The sequence below is a fragment of the Ovis aries genome, chromosome 23 (genome assembly GCF_016772045.2).
Source record: "Ovis aries strain OAR_USU_Benz2616 breed Rambouillet chromosome 23, ARS-UI_Ramb_v3.0, whole genome shotgun sequence".
Taxonomy (NCBI): Eukaryota; Metazoa; Chordata; class Mammalia; order Artiodactyla; family Bovidae; genus Ovis; species Ovis aries.
The window spans coordinates 20,228,683-20,249,151 of NC_056076.1; the positions used below are offsets into that span (position 1 = coordinate 20,228,683).

Below are 20,469 nucleotides of genomic sequence, written 5' to 3' on the forward strand. Positions count from 1 at the left end.
ATATCCTTACACATGTATAAATGACATATATAGGAATATTCATTGAAGCATTATACTCTGCAATCATAAAAGACTGAAAATAACTCAAATATTCACTCATTAATGGGCTGGTTAAATTCACTGTGGTACATTCATACAGTGGGACATTGTATGGATTTAAAAAAACAAGCTAAGTTCTACAGTGCACACATTCAAGACCATACATGTATATCTATCCCTGAAAAAACACACAGGAAACTGAGAGAGTTTACATCCACTGAGGGCACTTGGCTGCTGGGAAACTGGGGTGTGAGAAAGCCTATTTTTCACTAAATAGCCCTATTAATTTTTATTTCTTGAATAAGACAGTGATTGTAAAAACAATTTAATTTAGTTCTCTTTCTCTGAATATTTAACCCAAATGGATTTGAAATTCCTTACTGGCTCCTCCTGAAATCTGTATAGCCTCTGTCTCAGAGAACAATATGAAGAAATACTCTAGAGGAAAGTAGAGACAATGTCTTTTATGGAGATTCCTGGACTAGGAATAAATAAAATAAAATGTCCAACAGTGATGATGTTGGCAAGGAATCCTTATCTGTAATTGTAAAATCTTAAGATTAATAAAAAGTGAAAGTTTTTTCACAACTTTTTTGGTAGCAATATCTGACCTAACTCAAATTTATTTTGTTGTAAAATCTGACCTGAACTTTATGAGGCAATTTATACGTATTGTTTATTACATTGGACTTCCCTGGTATGAATAATCATACATTATACTGTATCCAATATAGTATGTAAACCATTTAACTTAAAATTTTGTGAATTCTGAAATACATTTGGCTCTAAGAATTTTGGATGAAGAACTGTGGACCCGTATGATTTTCTCTCCTTGCTGTCAGTCCTGAGTTAAGTTTTCACACAAAGATATTACTATTAACAGAAAGAGCCTTCTGACAGTTACCCAATCCTCTTCTTCAACAAAACTCACCACGTAAGATTTATGAAATGCCTACTCTTGGCCTTTTGCTCTTGCTCTTTGGTAGTTTTCACTAAAGACTATAACTTTGCAAGCAATGTGGGCTTCCCAGGTGGCGCTAGTGGAAAAGAACCCACCCACCAATAAAGGAGACATAAGAGACACAGGTTGGATCCCTGGCTCAGAAAGATGCCCTGGAGGAGGGCATGCCAACCCACTCCAGTATCCTTGCCTGGAGAGTCACACAGACAGAGGTGCCTGGTGGGCTATGGTCCATAGGTTTGCAAAGAGTCAGACATGACTGAAGTGACTTAGCACACATACACACGCACGTGCAAGCAATGTAGCGGATCTTGGAGAAAAGAAATTTTGGGCAAATCTGATAATTTATGCAACTATAAAAATAAAGAGACTCTTGACAGTCCCTCAGACTGCAAGGAGATCCAACCAGTCCATTCTAAAGGAGATCACTCTGGATCATCCCCATGCACCAGCCCCAAGCAAAATAAAATAAAAATAAAAATAAAATAAAAATAATTAAAGGAGATCAGTCCTGGGTGTTCTTTGGAAGGAATGATGCTCTTTAGCATCATCTTCGCATGGCCACCTCATGCGAAGAGCTGACTCACTGGAAAAGACTCTGATGCTGGGAGGGATTGGGGGCAGGAGGAGAAGGGGACGACAGAGGATGAGATGGCTGGATGGCATCACTGACTCAATGGACTTGAGTCTGAGTGAACTCCGGGAGTTGGTGATGGACAGGGAGGCCTGGCGTGCTGCGATTCACGGGGTCGCAAAGAGTCGGACACGACTGAGCGACTGAACTGAACTGATAAAAATAAAATTATTTAAGAAGAATTTTTTTTCGTCCTGTCATTGTAACAAGAGCTACACACAGCTCCCCATGCTTCTATTTTTCAGTATTGGGAAACTTAAAATATCTTAATTATTTTCTAGCATCTTAATCATTTTGTGAAATCATGAAGCTGGATAATTGTCATTTAATATAAAATGTTCTCTTTTCTATGGAAATTGTAGCTTCCAACTAATTATGAACTAAAGCGTAATTGAATATGTTTGGAAACCAGAATGACAAGTGAAATTTATAGACCCTAAGCTTGGTTATCTTGAGAGAAAAGCACTGTTAGACAGTTTGGAGTTAAAGAATGTTACCTGCAGGGTTCCAGCTGCAAGAGCAGTCAGCTGACTTCCGAGGAACACAATGCAGAAACTAAAACTGAAAGGAGAAATGCTTGCCTGTGAACTCCACCAGGCCAAAATGATGCCAGGTTGCCCTGTTTACTAGCCTGCACTTTAAAAAGTTCAGGGCACGTATAGATATGCATTTATCCCATTTTATGCTACACATTATTGAAAAAACATTTTATAGCATAAATAATTCATCAGTACATTGTTTGGAATTTAAGATTACAAGACTAAATGGTAATGTTTTGTTTTATGGATGTCTACACTTTCAAAAAGAAAGGCAATATGGGTAGATGGACTTCATAAACTTTATATATACCTATAAAGGAGAACAACCCCACACAAAACAAACCACCCCCACCCCGACACACAGTTTCCCTGTGTGTATGTCACAGGCTGTTACCCTTAGTCTAGGCAAAACTCAGTGTCAGCGGGGACAGCATGAGCTGGAGATTAAGGTGTACTGCTTGCTCTCAGCACCATAGCTGAAGCTGGGAGACTTGAACTGATTGGAAGCAAGCTGGAATGAAAGTTCTTTGAAGAAAGCGTCCTCAGATTCTTTCAGTTTAACTTAACAGATTATATCCTTCCATCCTCTGGTCACAAAGGAGGTGATACAGGTTGGCGGAGGGCAAAGCTGTGAAACAACAGAAACTGGGGGACATACAGTTAAAGAGCTCACCTACTATGTTGATAAATATAGGTGGCTCCCAGAAAAGTCACCACTTCAGTGATTTTTCAAGACTGTGGACTCAGACTGTTTCCCTAGTTCTGGACACAGCTGCATAGAGAGCACCTGTTGGTTAATGTATGACCCCCAACTGGTCATAGTCTGTGACAGCTTGGATAGAAATTAGAGGTGGGGAACATCCAGCTTTTGGAGTAAGAGCAACAGTACACAGCATGTACCCTGAAAAAGGCAACTCGCCTACTAAATGGAATGCCACTGGTGGAACAGCTGATATGCTTGAATACAAGTTGTGTCTGCCTGACATCACAGTAGCCAGGAAATCCTCCTAATGAAATGCCTCTGACCCAGACCACTATAATAGACGCGATTAGAGTGCTTCCCCTAACGCTTCGTTACCGAGGAGTGGTGGGGAGGCAGAGACCCAGACCACTATGATAGACGCGATTAGAGTGCTTCCCCCAGCGCTTTGTTACTGGGGAGTGGTGGGGAGGCAGAGACCCAGACCACTATGATAGACGTGATTAGAGTGCTTCCCCCAATGCTTTGTTACTGGGGAGTAGTGGGGAGGCAGAGACCCAGACCACCACAATAGATGCGATTAGAGTGCACCGAGCGTTCCTCCCTCTATGCTGTGTTATTGGACAGGCAGGTGTGGATAAGAAACAGTGCAAGAAACGATATCTGATTTACTTCTCTAACTTCTTTCAGTGGACTTTACTGATGCTAGAAAAATTAGAATGATTCAGTAGAAAGAAAGGAAAAGAAGGGGAGTCAATAGAGGAGAAAACAAGGGTGGCCAAACAGGGTGAAAATATTTCAGTTGTAAACACATGGAACGGAAGAAGAAGAAATTAATGGGGAAGAAACTGGAGTTTTGACAGCATCACCAAGACTGGGGAGGCCACTGGCTCTGGTAATAACAAGACTCAGACAGATCAGCAATCTATCCCAGTTTGAAAGAATTTAGAAAACTGGATGGCAAGGAAAAGTACCATAAATTTGATACTGAAATACAAGAGGTGTCAGCAAGAAAGACTGAAGACTGGTGGGAAGGGGAAGATCTTCTTGTTCATTAGAGCTGGCATGGGGCCAGCACAGTAACTAAGCCTGATGTCCCTTGTTTGGGTCAAAGTTAACGATAAATGGAAGGAGGGAGGTAAAAGAATAAATAAATAGGGTATGCTAAGGTGCAAATCCAACCTTATTTTGGTGTCTTACGAGAGGCTTGGAGTTTAGTTTGAGTTTCTTAGGTCAAACTCCAGATGGCCACAAGGTAAAGCAATATGGCTTGTCAAAGCTGCCTCTAATTCTGAAAACTGTCAAAGCAGAATGGCAATGGGCAGATAGGAATGGTGTGTGTGTGCTATGTCACTTCAGTCATGTCTGACTCTTTGTGACCCTATGGACTGCAGCCTGCCAGGCTCCTCTGTCCATGGGATTCTCCAGGCAAGAGTGTGTTGCCATGCACCCCTCCAGGGGATCTTCCTGATCCAGGGATCGAACCCACATCTCATGTCTCCTGCATCGGCAGGTTCTTTACCACTAGTGCCACCGGGGAAGCCCAGATAGGAGTGGTATACTCCAGCAAACCTTGTCTTGCAGTACTCCTAACCAGGAAGATTACACTTGATCAATCTTTTTTCCTTTACAAACAAAGTTATTCTAACTGTATGATTTAACTTTAATACATATTTTTTTCATCCTAAGGACAGATTTAAGAGTCATATTTAGAATATGCATATATTTTATAGCAGTGATTTATACTTTGCATTAAATTTGTGTATCGATCCAATAAAGAAGAAAAAAGAAGAGACATTTTATTGGAAACAATCTTATCATAACATCTCTAAGGTAACTTATGAGAGAAACATGTACATTCTCATTCCAACAATCAACGCTGCTGACAGGTCTATCCAGGTGATTTTATTTAGCACTGCTAATTTTTACTTACCTGTTTCTTATTTACTCATGGGATGATTAACACAAAGAAGAGTTTTGCTTTTAAACTTCCAGATATTTCACAATTTAGAAAAAGTTAGTTTAAAAAAAGAGAAGTATATAAGATGTAAAAGAAAAAAAAGGATTGGAAGGATATACACAAAAGACTAAAATATTAACAGTGGTGTGTACAGTGGGTGGGAGGATTATAGGTGGTTTCAAATGTCACTTAAAAAAATATATTATCACTACAACTGTCCCAACTAAGCATAAATGTTGAAGTGACTGCTGCCAATCACTGGTGTCAGTTCCTTTAAAAATTAATTAGCAAACAGATTCTCAAATGGCTTTCCCTGCCCCTACACAACAGCCCTCTGGGGAAGACAGGTGGTATCATGAGGGAGTGAGAGCTGGATGCCCGCATCATAGCCTATTGAGCTCATTTGGCAGTTCAGTCTTACTGGGGCCACAGGCTGAAGGTGGTGGCAAGAAGGTAAATTTATAGGCCACACAGTATTTCATACTTTTTGTAAAGGTTAAATGAATATATCTCTTAGTAGTTAATGTTAAACAATATATGATATTAAGCTATGACTCTAATTCTGTGATATCTTTGATCTTAAGCCTCTGATATGCAAACTTCCAGATGTAAGGTTTTTTATTTCATTTTAAAGATTCTATTTTAATGAAATATTCAATTTAAATAATAAGTTCTGATTTGCTTCTACCTTGGTTGCTATTAACTTATTCCAGACATTTCCTAATACTAACAGCTTTCTCTACTACAATGCCTCCTTCTCTCTTTCAAATAAACAGCTGTTTGAAGGAGAAATTTTAATTTCTTTGCCAGCAGTGACTGGTTAGAAACAGATCTTGGCTCCAGCCTGATTTTTATGATACCTAAACACTTGAGGATACCTTGTATTTCAATTAGTAAAGTCAAGATAATCTGTAATAATGAAATAGGACCAGAGGCCAACGTTAACCCAGAAGTTTTTTCCTCTTTCATGACTTGAGACCATATTCATCCATATGGAAAGCCATATTAGCTGAAAATAATTCTCTTTTTCTTTAATAAAAGCTTTTTGCCAATAGATTTTTATCTGTCTTTGTTTGGAGATCTCAAATGGATCAACTTTACTTTTTTCAATCTAAGATGAAAGGGACACAGGGATTTACCCTTTATGCCACTACAGAGGCAAAGAGAGCACGGAAGACCATGAAGTCTGCAGGGCGTGACACTGAAATCCTCACGTTGATACAAAAGACTCTGCTGAGGTAATGACGTAGTACTCCAGTCGTAGCATGAAGCCTTCTGGTTTGAATAAAAGTCAGTGCCATGTGACCTATAGCTGTACACCCACAGAAACAGTTCGCTGCTGACAAAAATGTTTATACTCAAAGGGGGCAGATACAAGAACTGAGACAAGCTGGTGAAGCTTCAGTGGACTGGAGGGAGAGGTTTGGAGAAGCCACTGAGCTCCAGTTGCACCTGGATGAGTGAAGTGAAAGTTGCTCAGTCATGTCCAACTTTGTGCGACCCCATGGACTGTAGTCCATGGAATTCTTCAGGCCAGAATACTGGAGTGGGTAGGCTTTCCCTTCTCCAGGGGATCTTCTCAATTCAGGGATCAAATCCATGTCTCAAACACTGTAGGTGGATTCTTTACCAGCTGAGCCACAAGGGATGAGGAGCGATGGTAAACTGCAGCCCTGGCTCAGGGTGGCTCATCAATTGCGTCCCAGCGATGTCGCCGACCTCTAACTCTCCAGCTGTTCAGGGTGCCATGGCTCCAGGGCCAGCCCCAGAATTAGTTCTGCCACTAGTTAGCTTGTTCCTTTTGTAAACCAATGGCCTGTGTGACAATTAGGATCTGCCCCTGAGATGAGGCAACCCCTCAGCTCTTACCAGAATCTGGCTCTTGCCCCATCACTCTGTTTCTTTCCAATGCCCGAAGACAGGGGTTGGTTTTGAGGTGTATCAGCGGGTCCATGGAGAACTTCTAGTTTAGGAGCAGCTTGTTTCGCAGTCAGGAGCTGAGATAGTGAAGACAGCAGACATGGGACTGGACAGGATGAGTACAAGCTCTGACAGAAAAGTCTCCTCCGAGCTGGGACACACTGCACCACCAACTCCCCACGCAGGAGGGCACCAATTCACTAATGAAGAACATGTAGAGGCATCCGAGTGACAGTCCACACAGAATGCCATTTGTGGTGATTGGTCCAAGCTGCAACTGGTTGGACAAGTGTCCCAAGGCCTGATACTTCTAGCATTTATCAGGTTATACCACGTGCCAAGTACATGACCGTGCCGACTTCTGTTGTACACATTTCTTCCAGGGTGAGGGGAAGAGACAGCCCTCAGCAAGAAAATAAACTTAACATCCTTTTACTCATTGTGAAATGGCATGATGCACCAGCTCTAGCTTTTGTTCTGGCTCTTAAAATGCCTCAGTAGGTTTACTCTGGGCTTCCCTTGTGTCTCTGGTAAAGAATCTGCCTGCAATGTGGGAGACCTAGGGTAGATCTCTGGTTTGGGAGGATCGGCTGGAGAAGGGATTGGCTACCCACTCCAGTATTCTGGCCTGAAGGATTCCATGGACTGTATAGTCCATGGGGTCACAAAGAGTCAGACATGACTGAGCGACTTTCACTTTTTCAGGGTTACTCAGAGTCACAGAAAGAAGACAATCCCTAGGGTACAACCTCCATCACCCTTTATTTACTAAATAAGATTTAAAAATCAATCCCATGGCTAACAATCCCATCCACTTTCTCTTATATCCCTTATTTATTATTATTATTTAATATGAACATTAATCCAGGTGATTTTTAAATTGTCAAAATGTGGAAAGGATGAATTCTCCAAGAAGCACAACTGCAGGCAGGACTTTTATATGACATGCGATTACATACACGATCTGTCTACTTTCTGCTCATTGTCCCGGTCTGGAATGGAGCCGTCTCGACTCTAATGATTGGCTCTGGTTTTCAAGTAGCCCATGTCCTATGACAGGGAAAGCTTGAAGCAGGGTCCCTATACTAATACAAGTCACAATCCACTTCAGAATTTCCCAGCTTTCCCAAAGGAAGAAACACCCTCTCGTGTGTACTATCAATCATGTTCCCCTTGCTGGCCAAGACGCTTACCCTTCCAGACAAGTTGATCATTTTGCAGCCATTTAGGGGTGAGTACAAAGCAATGAGATGATGAGCTTTGAATCTTAGTAACAGTCTTATTTCAGTAGGCACCCACAACAGAAAGAAAATCAATGAAAGTCTTGGTAAGTAAATAAGTAATGCACTGGCCATTTACTCTTGAGCTTCAAGACCAACTTGGACTCTTTCTTTCATGAGTAATATTAGGATCTGTACACCAAGTGGCCCATACATGGTCCCATAAAAGGTGTACTAATGCTAATGAAAATAACAATATTCATGTGTTTCTCTTTATTATTTACAAGAAATTTCCATGTACCTGTCTCAAGTTTTGTGGTTAGACTCACAAAAATTTGTAGATAATGCAAAATGCTAAAATGAATTTCTCCATAAGAAATGAAGAGAACGTAGGTTGAATGTGAGAAAAAGGACTGCAACATCTTTTTTGGGAAAGGGGCTTATTAATATCAAAAGCAAACAGTTTATGGGAAAATATGAGTGTATTAAATATATTAAAAGTAGTATATATAACACATATGGAGAAGGAAATGGCAACCCACTCCAGTATTCTTGCCTGGAGAATCCCATGGACAGAGGAGCCTGGTAGGTTACAGTCCACGGGGTTGCAAAGAGTTGGACACAACTGAGCGACTTCACTCACCCATTCAATATAACAATGTATATATTTGAATACATAAACTGTGCAAAAATGTACAACTGAGCTGAAAATGCATTAGTCAATGATTATTAACTGCTACATTATTCTTTGTCTTCTTCATCGCAAGTCTTGTTGTTGATAGTGTCTTTGATTTTACTCAGTGGCATACTTGGCACTATCACACACAATCCTGACCATTCTTGTCCTAAGGCAAAGTATGTAGTCTACACTAATACCCAGTCACCTTTTTCAGCATGACTAATGACCTTAATTTGGACTTCAAGGATCCTAACTTTTTTCTGTTTTACTCCGAGTATCCTTCCTGAAGTAAAATCTAATGTTTTCCAGATACAATTTCATTTAAACCTCAAAAAAGAAAAAAACTTCAGTAAATACATGTTCACAGAGCATTATCTCAGGAAACATAAATTACACCTGGCCTCCTGTCAACTGGCAAGGCCAGCAATACCCATGAGTTGCTTGTCCCTGTGCTTTAAATGATGTGGAGCCAAGTTGGTTTATCTCCTTAGCATTTCTAAACTACTGGCCAGCAGGAAACCCAAAGATTTTGAAAAGAAGTTTAAACTATGTTATTCTGAAATCAATTATTTAGTTATTTTTGAAAAAATACTCATCTCTCCATTACTTTATCTTCAAAATGTGTAACTTACTCTGAAATCAAGAGTCAAATGTACATGTTTCCATTTTGATCTCATCTCTAAATGGAGAGTATAGTTTAGAAATAGGATAGACAGCTGGAAACCAAAACAGAAACCTAGCCACAGGCCTAAGCAGAGCTTTAGAAGAAGCTCTATGATACAGATGAACACAAGATAATGGAGTGGTATACATTCTACGTTCACTTAGCGAAGATAATTGTGAGATGTTAAGAAAACAACAAATCCCAATGCAAAGAACATGTTAAAACTGGTCACAATTGAGACCTTGCTGCCATCCAGTTTGGAAACCTCCTGACAACCTAAACATTTCCAATTCTATACAATGGGAAAATCTTCAAGTAGATGAAAATGTGAGGAAGTTCTGGAAAATAAATGAAGCACAACAAATGTATTAATATTAGCTGGGTATAAACATGATTCTTTTGTAGATATAGAGAAGAAATGAAGGAAAATTGTTGTCTATATGAATATTTGAACTGATAAATTTAAAAGGAAACATTCATTTTGGGGGATTCCCTGGTGGTCCAGAGACCTGGCACTTTCACTGCCACAGGCCTGGGTTCAATCCCTGGTTGGAGAACTAAGATCCCAGGAGCCACGTGGTGTGGCTGAATGAATAAATAAAAGGAAACATCCATTTTGTGATTACTAATTCATTCTTTCATTCATCCAATAAATATTTTATTGAATGTCTACCATGGGCCAGGCCCTGCTCAGCATAGGGATGCAGTAATGAACACAATAGAAGTCTTCATCCTCGTGAGTTTACGTTCCATGTGACACAGGTGAGGCAGATGATAAAATATATCAGTAAATTACACAGTATATTGGAAGGTGATAAGTACTGTGAAAAAAGGATAAAGCAGAGGAGGAGAAAAGTGGCAGAAAGCACTAGGAATTATTTCCTCAGGCATCTTTCTCCTGTTTGCTGAGAGTTCCTTCAGGGATAGAATGATGTGTCCATACACTTCATAGAGAAGAAAGCCATCAACAATATGTCCCAGTGATTAGTCTCCAATTTCAACAATTGAGATTGATGAATGGAGTTCTTCAAGGGCTTATTAATAATTTTTTTTCACTGCAGGCTACCGATGTATCCTGATAGTACCTTGGGGGAGAAGATGACAACGGCTACAGAAAGCTGCTGACTGAGGGGAGAGGCCCTGGGACAGGCGAGGGGCAGAAAGGAGAAAGGGAGAATGCCAGTGTGCAGGGGTTGGGCAGTGCAAAGATGGGCAGCTCCAGAGTGTGTCTTTAGACCAAGTATGTTGGAGTCATCTGGCAAAATAAAAATTGTACATCACTGGTGCCCATTTCTGGCAATTCTGGTTCAATTAACCTAGGTAAGGCCTAGAAACTGCTACTTTGACAGATTCCTAAGTGACTCCAATGTGCACATAGATTTCCAAACCACTGCTCTAAAGGGAATTAAACCCTTTCAGAATTTTCACAAAGGGATAATTATGAAAAGAAATCCATTATAAATAACTTTGAATGCAGGGTTATTCAGCTTGCTTCTAAGCCACATTTTTCTGTACAGCTCTGCCACTCAGGGCATTTTGCAAGGGGAGCCTGTGCCATTCACATATACTGTGTTCCAGTTACTCCCCAAATCTTGTTTCCCAGAGCACAGAAAAGGAAGCTAACCCTGAGGGCATATTATCACCCAGCCCCAAGTTAAGGCTTTGCATATCTAGTCATGTCTAATCCTCTGAGCAAATTTGCAAGGTAGTTAAAAAACTCTTATTTTCACATGAGGAATCAGGCTCAGGTATGTTTGCAAGAAATATTAAAAAATGCAGCAGTACTGCCCACTCTCAGATGAGCCTAACCCTATTCCTAACCTTTTGTCAGGGAATTCACATAGAGTTTGGAATTGTAACAGCAAGGTCCAAATCTGAGCTCTGTTTCTTATTGCTTGTGTGGTCCTGGGAAGTTCTACAATGACAGCTCCGATTAGCCATGTACCAGGACTGTGCTCAGTACTTTATGTAATCTATCTTGCTTAACCATGATGACAAGCCTATGAGGGACATATTATTATCCCCATTTTATAGATGAAACTAAGGGATTTGCTCCAACCCACACAAACTAGCATTGAAACCTAGGCCTATTAACCTGGGTGTTATAATCATTATTCCCAGGCTCTTAAATGTTCTATAATTGCTTCTCTGGGCTTTACTTTCTCATGATTGTGAGGATTACATTAGGCAACATATATAATTTTTATAAAAGCAGTTAAGTGACTAGGATAGTAAGTAACACTCAACAAATGTTTCTTAATACTTAAGTGAAGGGAATTTGATGACCTTGGACCAAATGAGCAAGTCTAAATGAGGCCCAAAACTGAAATGATGGCAGGAACTGAAAATACTGAACAGATGTCACTAATCACAGCATTTTTCAGAGTTCAGTCCCCTAGAGAAGACCCACCGAGGAAGCATAATCCTCACCCATTGCTGGCTCAACAAAGAAATAACATAATTATGTCATATGTTCCAAGGATAACAGGTTTTTTGCAACTACTTGGCACTACGGAGTATAAAATAATGAAATGGGTTCCCTTCCTATGAATGTGTGCTCTTTGTTTTCTTTTAAATATTGTTTTCAAAATTACCTAAGTAATACACATTGTTATAAAACATACGGAAAATATAGAAACATATTAGCAGTAAAATAGCTCTTATAATCCCTTCACTAGAATTTAGAGAGATTTCCTGAGACTGGGACTAGAACTCTAAGCGGCTAGTAAACGTCAGCTGTTATGATGTGTACTTTCTCTGTACTGTGTGTTCCTTCTATGTTAAGAATGTATTGACGGGTTTCCTCAAGCTGAATTCATTTCTTGGAATTAAACTATGTCTTTATTATTTCTATTTAGCCTATTTGTTTCTGTTTTCTTAATTTACACACTCTATAAGCAGTGTGTACAAGAGGAATGGATGATTATATTAATGGCTTTTAACAGTGGGAATTACAGTAACAGCCCCAAATCATGGCTTAATTAAAAGCAACATCTCTTCATCAAACACACAAAAATTTCCATGCATGCAACTGTTCTTGGTATTGATGCACCTGCTAGCAGGGAATTTCAATTTATCAACTTGGCTTAAATAAAAACCCTTTTGAATGGCTGAGCTTTTCATCTCCTGATATATAAGATAGGTATATTTATAACTTCATATTTTCTTTTACATATTCAACCGATTCTTTTATAAAGTTTTCACATTATCCCCTTTTATTTGTCATCATTTTGTGCAATATATTTCATACTGTTGTTCAGTTGCTAAGTTGTGTCTGATTCTTTGCAACCCCATGGATGGAAGCATGCCAGGCTTCCCTGTCTATTGCTATTTCTTGGAGTTTATTAAGTTTTATTTTTATTTTGTTATTTACAATACACACAAAATGGAAATGTTATACTGAATGGCACTTTATGTGTACTGTGAAATTGTTATTCTGAGGGTAGACAAAGTTAAAATAACAGTTCTTGGCCTAGAAGTTCACATTTTGGAAATCACTTTGAAAATTCTAAGAGAAATTCAATACTTTGAAAACGAGTTTTAACAGTCATTAAAAAGAGCTTTACAATGACACGTAATCTGTATGAACGTATATTGTGAAAGCACATATCTGAACATGCCCAACACAATACCTGACACACAACAGGCATTCAATGAATAGAAGCCAATATCGTCACATACAGTCACCACTCATAAGCTCTACTGTATAGAGGCAGTGAGGTCTACTGTTCAAACAGACCACATAAAGCCAAGTAGCGCCTACAAGGCTCTAGTTTGAGGTTATGGATTTTAGTCTAGTTCTTCTTTCTCCATCTTGGGAGAATAACACATTGTTATGTGCTAGGCACATGAGGGGATCTGGTTAGGTACTAAAAATATTTGTGTGACTGTCTAGGTGAGGAAAAGTTCTGATTTTAAAAAAAGAAAAGAATTTTTGATAGGATTCTGGGCACAAGTGCAAGAAAGTGTTGCAATCTGGCTATTACGTGTGATGGAAACACAATCCTTTCCCTTCTCTTAGATTAAATTCCTATCAAGTTATAAAAACAAATTCTGACCCTTAAAGCAAGTCTGTCAGATTCTTACTCTAAATCAGAGTTTTACGGGCTTACTGCCCATAAAATACCTCAGAACGAAATCCAAGCTTCACACAGTGTGAATGAATGAAAAAACACTGAAATTTGGGATCAGAAAAAAGAAAAAAAGAAGTAAAAGTCATCCAAACAGCTAAGAAGCAACGCCTGGGTCCTTCAATCTCAACTTCAGTGGATGCTCCACAATTGACTTTCAAGTCAGCTGCGAGTGAACAGAAGCCTGTGAGCACGACTGTGTCCTGGCAATTACTCTATAAAAAGCTTGGCAAGGTGGAAACTTACAGCAAATTTTTTGGAACATATTAAGCATATGGTTTGACAGCAAAGGGCCAAGGCCTCAAAAAACAAACAAACAAATTCAGCTTATTATTTTTTTTTAAAGTTTCCTCAATAAGCTATTAAGTCCTTTAAAGCACATACACAAATATTTCCCAACCTCCCTCAACAAGAAACAAGCTCTACAAAATCATCTCCCATGACATACATCAAAAAACAAACCAAACAAAGTAAAATAGAAAACTTCAACTTGCTCTTGTGATATAAACTAATCTTTCTGAAAAAAAAACACAAAACCCTAGATTCCTGGGGTGAACAGTATGTCCTAGAAATAATGCTAGCCACAGCTCCAGTTCCAAAAATTCACTAGTTGGCCATGATTTGGTGAGATTTGTCTTTCTCTCTTCATATCTCAGAGTGGGGAGAAAAAAACAGTTCAAGAGTATTGGCCTTAGCTCTTCTGAGTCAGGGAAGAACAGCAAGGAGGGGCCTTAGTAACCTTTTACTTCAGGGACTGAGTGACTAACACTGCTGCTGCAGGCCTGGTGTTTGTCTTTGTTTATCAGTTTAGAACAATCATCACTGAGTTGTCATAAGACCGAGGGAAACTCCACCAATACTTTAAAAAGTGACAAGATTTCTGTTTCAATGGACAGCTTCACAAGATACTGTCATTTTAATATAAAATGTTCCAGATATACATATCTGACTAGAAAAAGATACCAACATTTAAAAAATATACAGCATGTAATAGACTTTTCTCCTCAAATCTAAAATAAAAGATTTGAAGATTCAAAGCTACATTAATGCAAATATCTGCCTGTTGCAAGTATGCTTTTTGATTAAATTGGCATACATCAAGTACAATTAGAAAGGTTATTTATAACGAAGAAATACATAATTCTGCATCTTAATGGGGATGACAATTACAGCTGATGGTTGCTAATTAACATTACTTCTTCTGCTCTGGATCTCAGATATTTCTTATATGATCTTTATGCTGGCAACGGACACAACTAATTCTAGAAGGCCCAAAAGGGTTAATTATCAGCAACATTTCTGCTCATAACAAATTCACTGGTAACTTGCCCAGCTCTGGCTCCATACTGGAGACCAGAAGATCAAGCTGAATTGGGTAAAGTCTGACTCAGAATTGTGTCAGGAAAAGTATTTATTCAGCTTTGTGAGCAAAGGTGCAGCTACCCACTGGTATCGGGAATGACGGGGAGAAAAGTCCCTCCAGTCCTCTCTTCAGGTGTAATGGTCTAGGGGTGTTACCTGTTCTGGTCAAGCAGAAATGCATGGTACTGTTTAGTTCAGTGGTGCCACCTTCTTGTGCCAAGATGCCCACCGTGCCTACTTTCTTGGACACCTAAGGAGTGTGTGATCAGTGTTGGAGGCCAGACGTAAAATAGAAAGACAGAGGCATTGCCACTATCAGCACAGAAAACTATAAAGCCCTCTTTGCTTGTGCTGTAAATTACATATTTATTTTGTTAGCATGAGATAGATGAATATTTTCACACACAAAGGTGCCCTGCTAAAATCAGGATAAGTGATATTAATGTCCTATGGTCAGCATTATTGAACCTCGAAAGCAATAAACTTTACGCGTCAATAAATATTACATTTGCAACATAGTTAACATTCCCTTACTGTCTCTAGCACTTATTACACATTGTAACCGCAAGTCTACAATACATTATTCATATTCGGGGTGTCACCAAGTGATGGATTGCTGTAGGAGAGGCTGTCCTTTAAATAAATCAACAAATAAAAATGCAAATGTTAACATTTTCAGCCACAACTTTTCCCATCTTGAATGGGGAATGAAAATTTCACATTATACTGACAGGCAGCAGAGAGAACAATTAACAACCTACGCTGCGAATGAGAAAGATGACTTTGCCATGCTGGGTTTTATCACCTGCACATGGACCCATATGGGACTCTCCTAGGTGTTAGCACTTTCCAGAGAACAAAGGAAAAACTGTCCCCCACATCCCCTGTTCCATCCCCATCCTTTTCTGCAGGTCTTGACAATTCTTGGAATTTTGGGTAGACAGGGAAAGGGCTTTTATTCTTGTTCTTCTCAGTACTGTCAAAGGTTTCTTGGAATGAAGAATAACAGGCTTTCCTATTGCATTAAAAGCTTATATGTAAAAGTACTCCATAAAAATTCCTTTTCTACACTTTGAAATAAAAAGAATTCAAATAATCTTGATTCTGAAATCTGGAAAGCAACCACTGTGCTTTCTTGGTAACTGATTTTCATAGTACTGAATCTTTTTTTTTCAACTCTGCACTTTGTATTGCAGACCTATAATATGCCATCATGCACTTCTAAGGATAAAATCTGGGCTGCTGCAGATTGTTTTATTTAGTCAAATGCTCATTATTTAAGAAGCTTCTGAGAATCTGTATTTAGCTGATGTGCAGTATTAAGAAGTAACAGAGAAAGAATCCTTTTTTTAACGTCTGTAGATACGAGTCTTCACTGTGACTTTAACCTGGGCTTATAAAACTCCACAAAGTTGATATGGTCATTTCAGAAAATGTGTGCTGAGGATGTTCTATAAAACGCTTACTGGGGAAACATTTTATTCTTCTTTTTTATGCCTCTCATGAAATTGAAGTGCAATTATCAAAAACACATTAGAGTAGTGTTAAAGATCTGATCCAAGATCTTTGCATCAAAGATAGGAAAATTCATTTGAAAACCCAGATTGCCTTTCTTCTTTACCTTAACTCCTCCATTACTATTATCCTCTGTGCTGAGTCATTTCCCAAAAGTTCTTTAAAATTAAGTCTTAAAATCTATATTTATTGGATAAGATGCTAGGATTTTAAGTGCTTAAAAAATCATATCCCGAAGGAAACACAAACATGCCCTTTTGGTGTTAATGTTTATATATTCAGCCTTAAATGTATAATATAGGAGTTGGCTTATTAGACATGAGAAATTTTAATAACATATTTCTTTTCTTGACTGTAGAAAAGGCCAATCAAAGTATTAGCTCCTCAAATGTCTCTGGTATAAGTAAATACTGACAGTCATTTAACTGTAGTACAAAACCCACTATGGTTTTCAGTATCAATTGATTCAGTAAGTTAAGTTTATAGTCCAAGTGTATAACCATTTCAGGATAAATTGGGTAGGACCTGCTCCTAAACATTTTCTGATGAAAGGTAGGATTAGCGTTGTGTTTCTGTGGAAACCCTGTCAATTACCATTACCAATTAAGGACACACATGGATAAAGGAAAGGGTTCCAGGGGTTCTACCTGGTCGTATCTAGATGATTCCAAATAAGGGCCTCTCTCTTGAGTTGGAGACATTAAGAATTGTTAAGATTTTTCACTTTTTATTAAATAACTCAGCAAAAGTTCTCACCTGGAGAATGGCAAAGCAAAGAATCCCTGAAACTCACCGGGAGCTGTCATGTTGGGATGATGATGTAGCTGGGGTTACAAGCTCCTTCTGGCTCCCTGCTGTCATAGGAGACGTAGATGCATCTTTTCGAACTTCTGCCACTGTCCCTGCATGTACAATAAAGGAACTAATTCGGGCATTCAATAAAAGAAAATGCAAGAGTCTATCATGAATAATATATGAGAGATTACAGGAATCCCCAAGCTTTAGAAGTAAGCTGTCTTCCCCTCTGAAATGCAACAATGGCAGATGGAAAGCTCGGTGGGTTGTTTTGGTTTTGTAAACACCAGTGGTCCACAATATCTTGATTTTAAATAAGTGGATTTGTGCAATAACAGACTAATTAGAGATTTGGTTGGTAAACCTGATTATTAAAGTCCTGATGATTTGCGTTTAGGGTAAAAACGCCCAAGAAAGTAGATTGCTTTATTTTGCTCCTTTTAACTGTCTTAAGAAAAGTTCTTTCCTCTCCTTGACAAAATAGAAAATAGAAAATTTGTACCTTTAAGCCCTCCAAATTAAATTGATTCTACCCCCAAAAAACTTTCAAGGTATGCATAAATTGTGAATGCTTCTTTCAAAGAACTCAACATTGGGCTAAAACAAGTAAGATGCTCAACTAACCATTCTGGGGCTAATTTGGTTTCTGTTTCTAACAAGCAAGGTTTAGTTGGTAATTACGTTTTACTTTTGGAGTTCTAAGTAATAACATGGCATGGAAAGAAAAAATCTTTTGTTTTTATTTGTTTTATTCTTACTTATTTAATAATTTTCTCCTCTTTTAAAGAACATTTTGAACAAAAATTTCCAACTTTTAATTTATTGAAAATGTAACTGAGCTTTTTCATGTATCACATTCTGATGATAAAGCCGGAAAGACCTTGCAGATCATCTCATCTTACTTCTTTTTTGATAGATGCTTTTTATAGGAAAAGCTCTGGCTACTGTTTCATTTTTAAAAAAATGTTTTAAAAAATTTTATTGGAGTATAGTTGACTTATAATGCTGTGTTAGTTTCTGCCAAACAGCAAAGTGCATCAGTTGTTACATATTCATAACTCTACTCTTTTAGATTCTTTTCTAATAGGTCATTATGGAGGACTAAGAACAGTTCCCTGTGCTACACAGTAGGTCCTTATTAGTTATCCATTTTATACATAGCAGTGTGTATATGTCAATCCCAATCTCCCAATTTATCCCTCCCCTCTGCTTCTGCTTTCCCCCCTAGTAAAACATAAGTTTGTTTTCTATATCTGTGACTTTATTTCTGTTTTGTAAATAAGTGCATCTGTGTCATTTTTTAAGGATTCCACATATACGTAGTATCATATGATATGTGTCTTTCTCTCTCTGACTTACTTCACTCAGTATGACAATCTCCAGGTCCATGTTGATGCAAATGGCATTATTTTTCTTTTCTTATGGCTCAGTAATATTCCATTATCTATATGTACCATATCATATTTGTGTGTGGATGATTTCCCACATTTACTGTATGTTTGCCTTTACCAGGCAAATGAGCTTTCCCATTTTTAATTTTCTTGTTTCTATTATAGCTGTGGTCTCTTTTTGTTTTCTTTTTACCCTGCCTAGAGAAGTTTCTTTAGCATTTGTTGTAAAGCTGTTTGGTGGTTATGAATTCTCTTAGATTTTGCTTGTCTGTAAAGCTTTTGATTTCTCTGTACAATCTAAATGAATGCCTTGCTGGGTAGAGTATTCTAGGTTGTACGTTTTCCCCTCTCATCACTTTATTATTTTTAAATTTTACTTTACAATACTGTATTGGTTCTGCCATATATCAACATGAATCCACCACGGGTGTACATGTGTTCCCAATCCTGAATCCCTCTCCCACTTTCCTTCCTATACCATCTCTCTGGGTCATCCCAGTGCACCATCTCCAAGCATCTTGTATCCTGCATTGAACCTAGACTGGCGATTCGTTTTTTATATGATATTATACATGTTTCAATGCCATTCTCCCAAATCATCCCACTCTCTCCCTCTCTCACAGAGTCCAAATGACTGTTCTATACATCTGTCTCTTTTGCTGTCAAATAAAGCATGCCACTCTCTTCTGGCCTACAGAGGTTCTGCTGAAAAATCAGCTTATAACCTTATAGGTATTACCTTGTATGTTATCTACTAGTTTTAACATTTTTTTCTTTGTATTTAATTTTTGTTAATTTGATCAGTATGTGTCTTGGCATGTTTCCCCTTGGGTTTATACTGTGTGGGACTCTCTGAGCTTCCTGGATGTGACTATTTCCTTTCCCATGTTATGATCTCTTCAAATATTTCCCTAGGCCCTTTGTCTCCTGGGACCCCTATAATGCAGATGTTGGTGTGTTTAACATTGTCCCAGAGGTCTCTGAGACTGTCCTCATTTCTATTCATTCTTTTTCTTTATTCTTTTCTGCAGCAGTGATCTCCACCACTCTGTCTTCCAGCTCACTTCTTTGCTCTTATGCCTCAGTTATTCTACTATTGATTCCTTCTAGTGTATTTCACATTTCAGTTATTGTGTTGTTTATCTCTGTTTGTTCTTTAAATCTTCTATCTTTTTGTTAAACATTTCTTGTACCTTGTTGGCCTGTGTCTCCATTCTTTTTCCAAGATTTTGGATCTTTATTATTATTATTTTGATGCTTTTTCAGGTAGATTGTCTATCTCCTCTTTATTTAGTTGTTCCTGTAGGCTTTTATCTTGTTCCTTTGTCTGTAACACATATTTCTCTGTTGACTCGTTTTGTCTAACTTACTGTGTTTATGGTCTCCTTTCCACAGGCTGCAGAATCGTAGTGCCTCTTGCTTCTGGTGTATGTCCCCTGGTGGGTGAGGTGCGTCCAGGGGCTTGTGCAGGCTTCCTCATGGAAGGGACTGGTGCCCTGTGGCGGGTGGAGTTGGGTCTTGTCCTTCTAGTGGGCAGGGCTGTGTCAGGGAATGTGTTGGGGATGGGGTAAGCTCAGGATGACTTTAGGCAGCCTGTCTGCTGATGGGTAGGGCTGTGTTCCTGTCTTGCTGGTTGCTTGACTGGAGGCGTTCCAATACTGGAACCTGCAGGTTGTTGAGTGGTTCCAAATGGGGACCCCTGAGAGAGCTCACACAGATTAATACTCCCCGATGCCTCCGCTAACAATGTCTTTGTCTCCACAGTGAGCTATGGTCAATCTCTGTCTCTCTAAGAGATCCTCCAAGACCCCTGGGTAGGTAAACCCAGGTTCCTATGGAGGTACTGCTTTCTGCTAGGTCCCAGTGAATGTAAAATCTTGTGTGTGCCCTCCAAGAGTGGAGTCTCTGTTTCCCCCAGCCCTGTGGAGCTTTTACCTAAGCCCTGCTGGCCTTCAAGACT

At 38.9% G+C, this 20,469-nt stretch overlaps 1 protein-coding gene across 9 annotated transcripts in view; it reads right to left on the reverse strand.

Annotated features, from left to right (window-relative positions):
* The window catches only part of KIAA1328 (KIAA1328 ortholog), a 429,714-nt gene that overhangs the window by 51,005 nt on the left and 358,240 nt on the right, over positions 1-20,469 (reverse strand). For 7 of the 9 annotated variants that reach the window (XM_027960769.3, XM_060405327.1, XM_012103324.5 and 4 more), the window contains one exon: positions 17,117-17,225. The exons of the other annotated variants lie outside the window; for them this stretch is intronic. In XM_027960769.3, the coding sequence (XP_027816570.2) occupies positions 17,117-17,225 (109 nt within the window). The remainder of the gene's footprint in view (positions 1-17,116; positions 17,226-20,469) is intronic. 9 annotated transcript variants of the gene reach the window in all.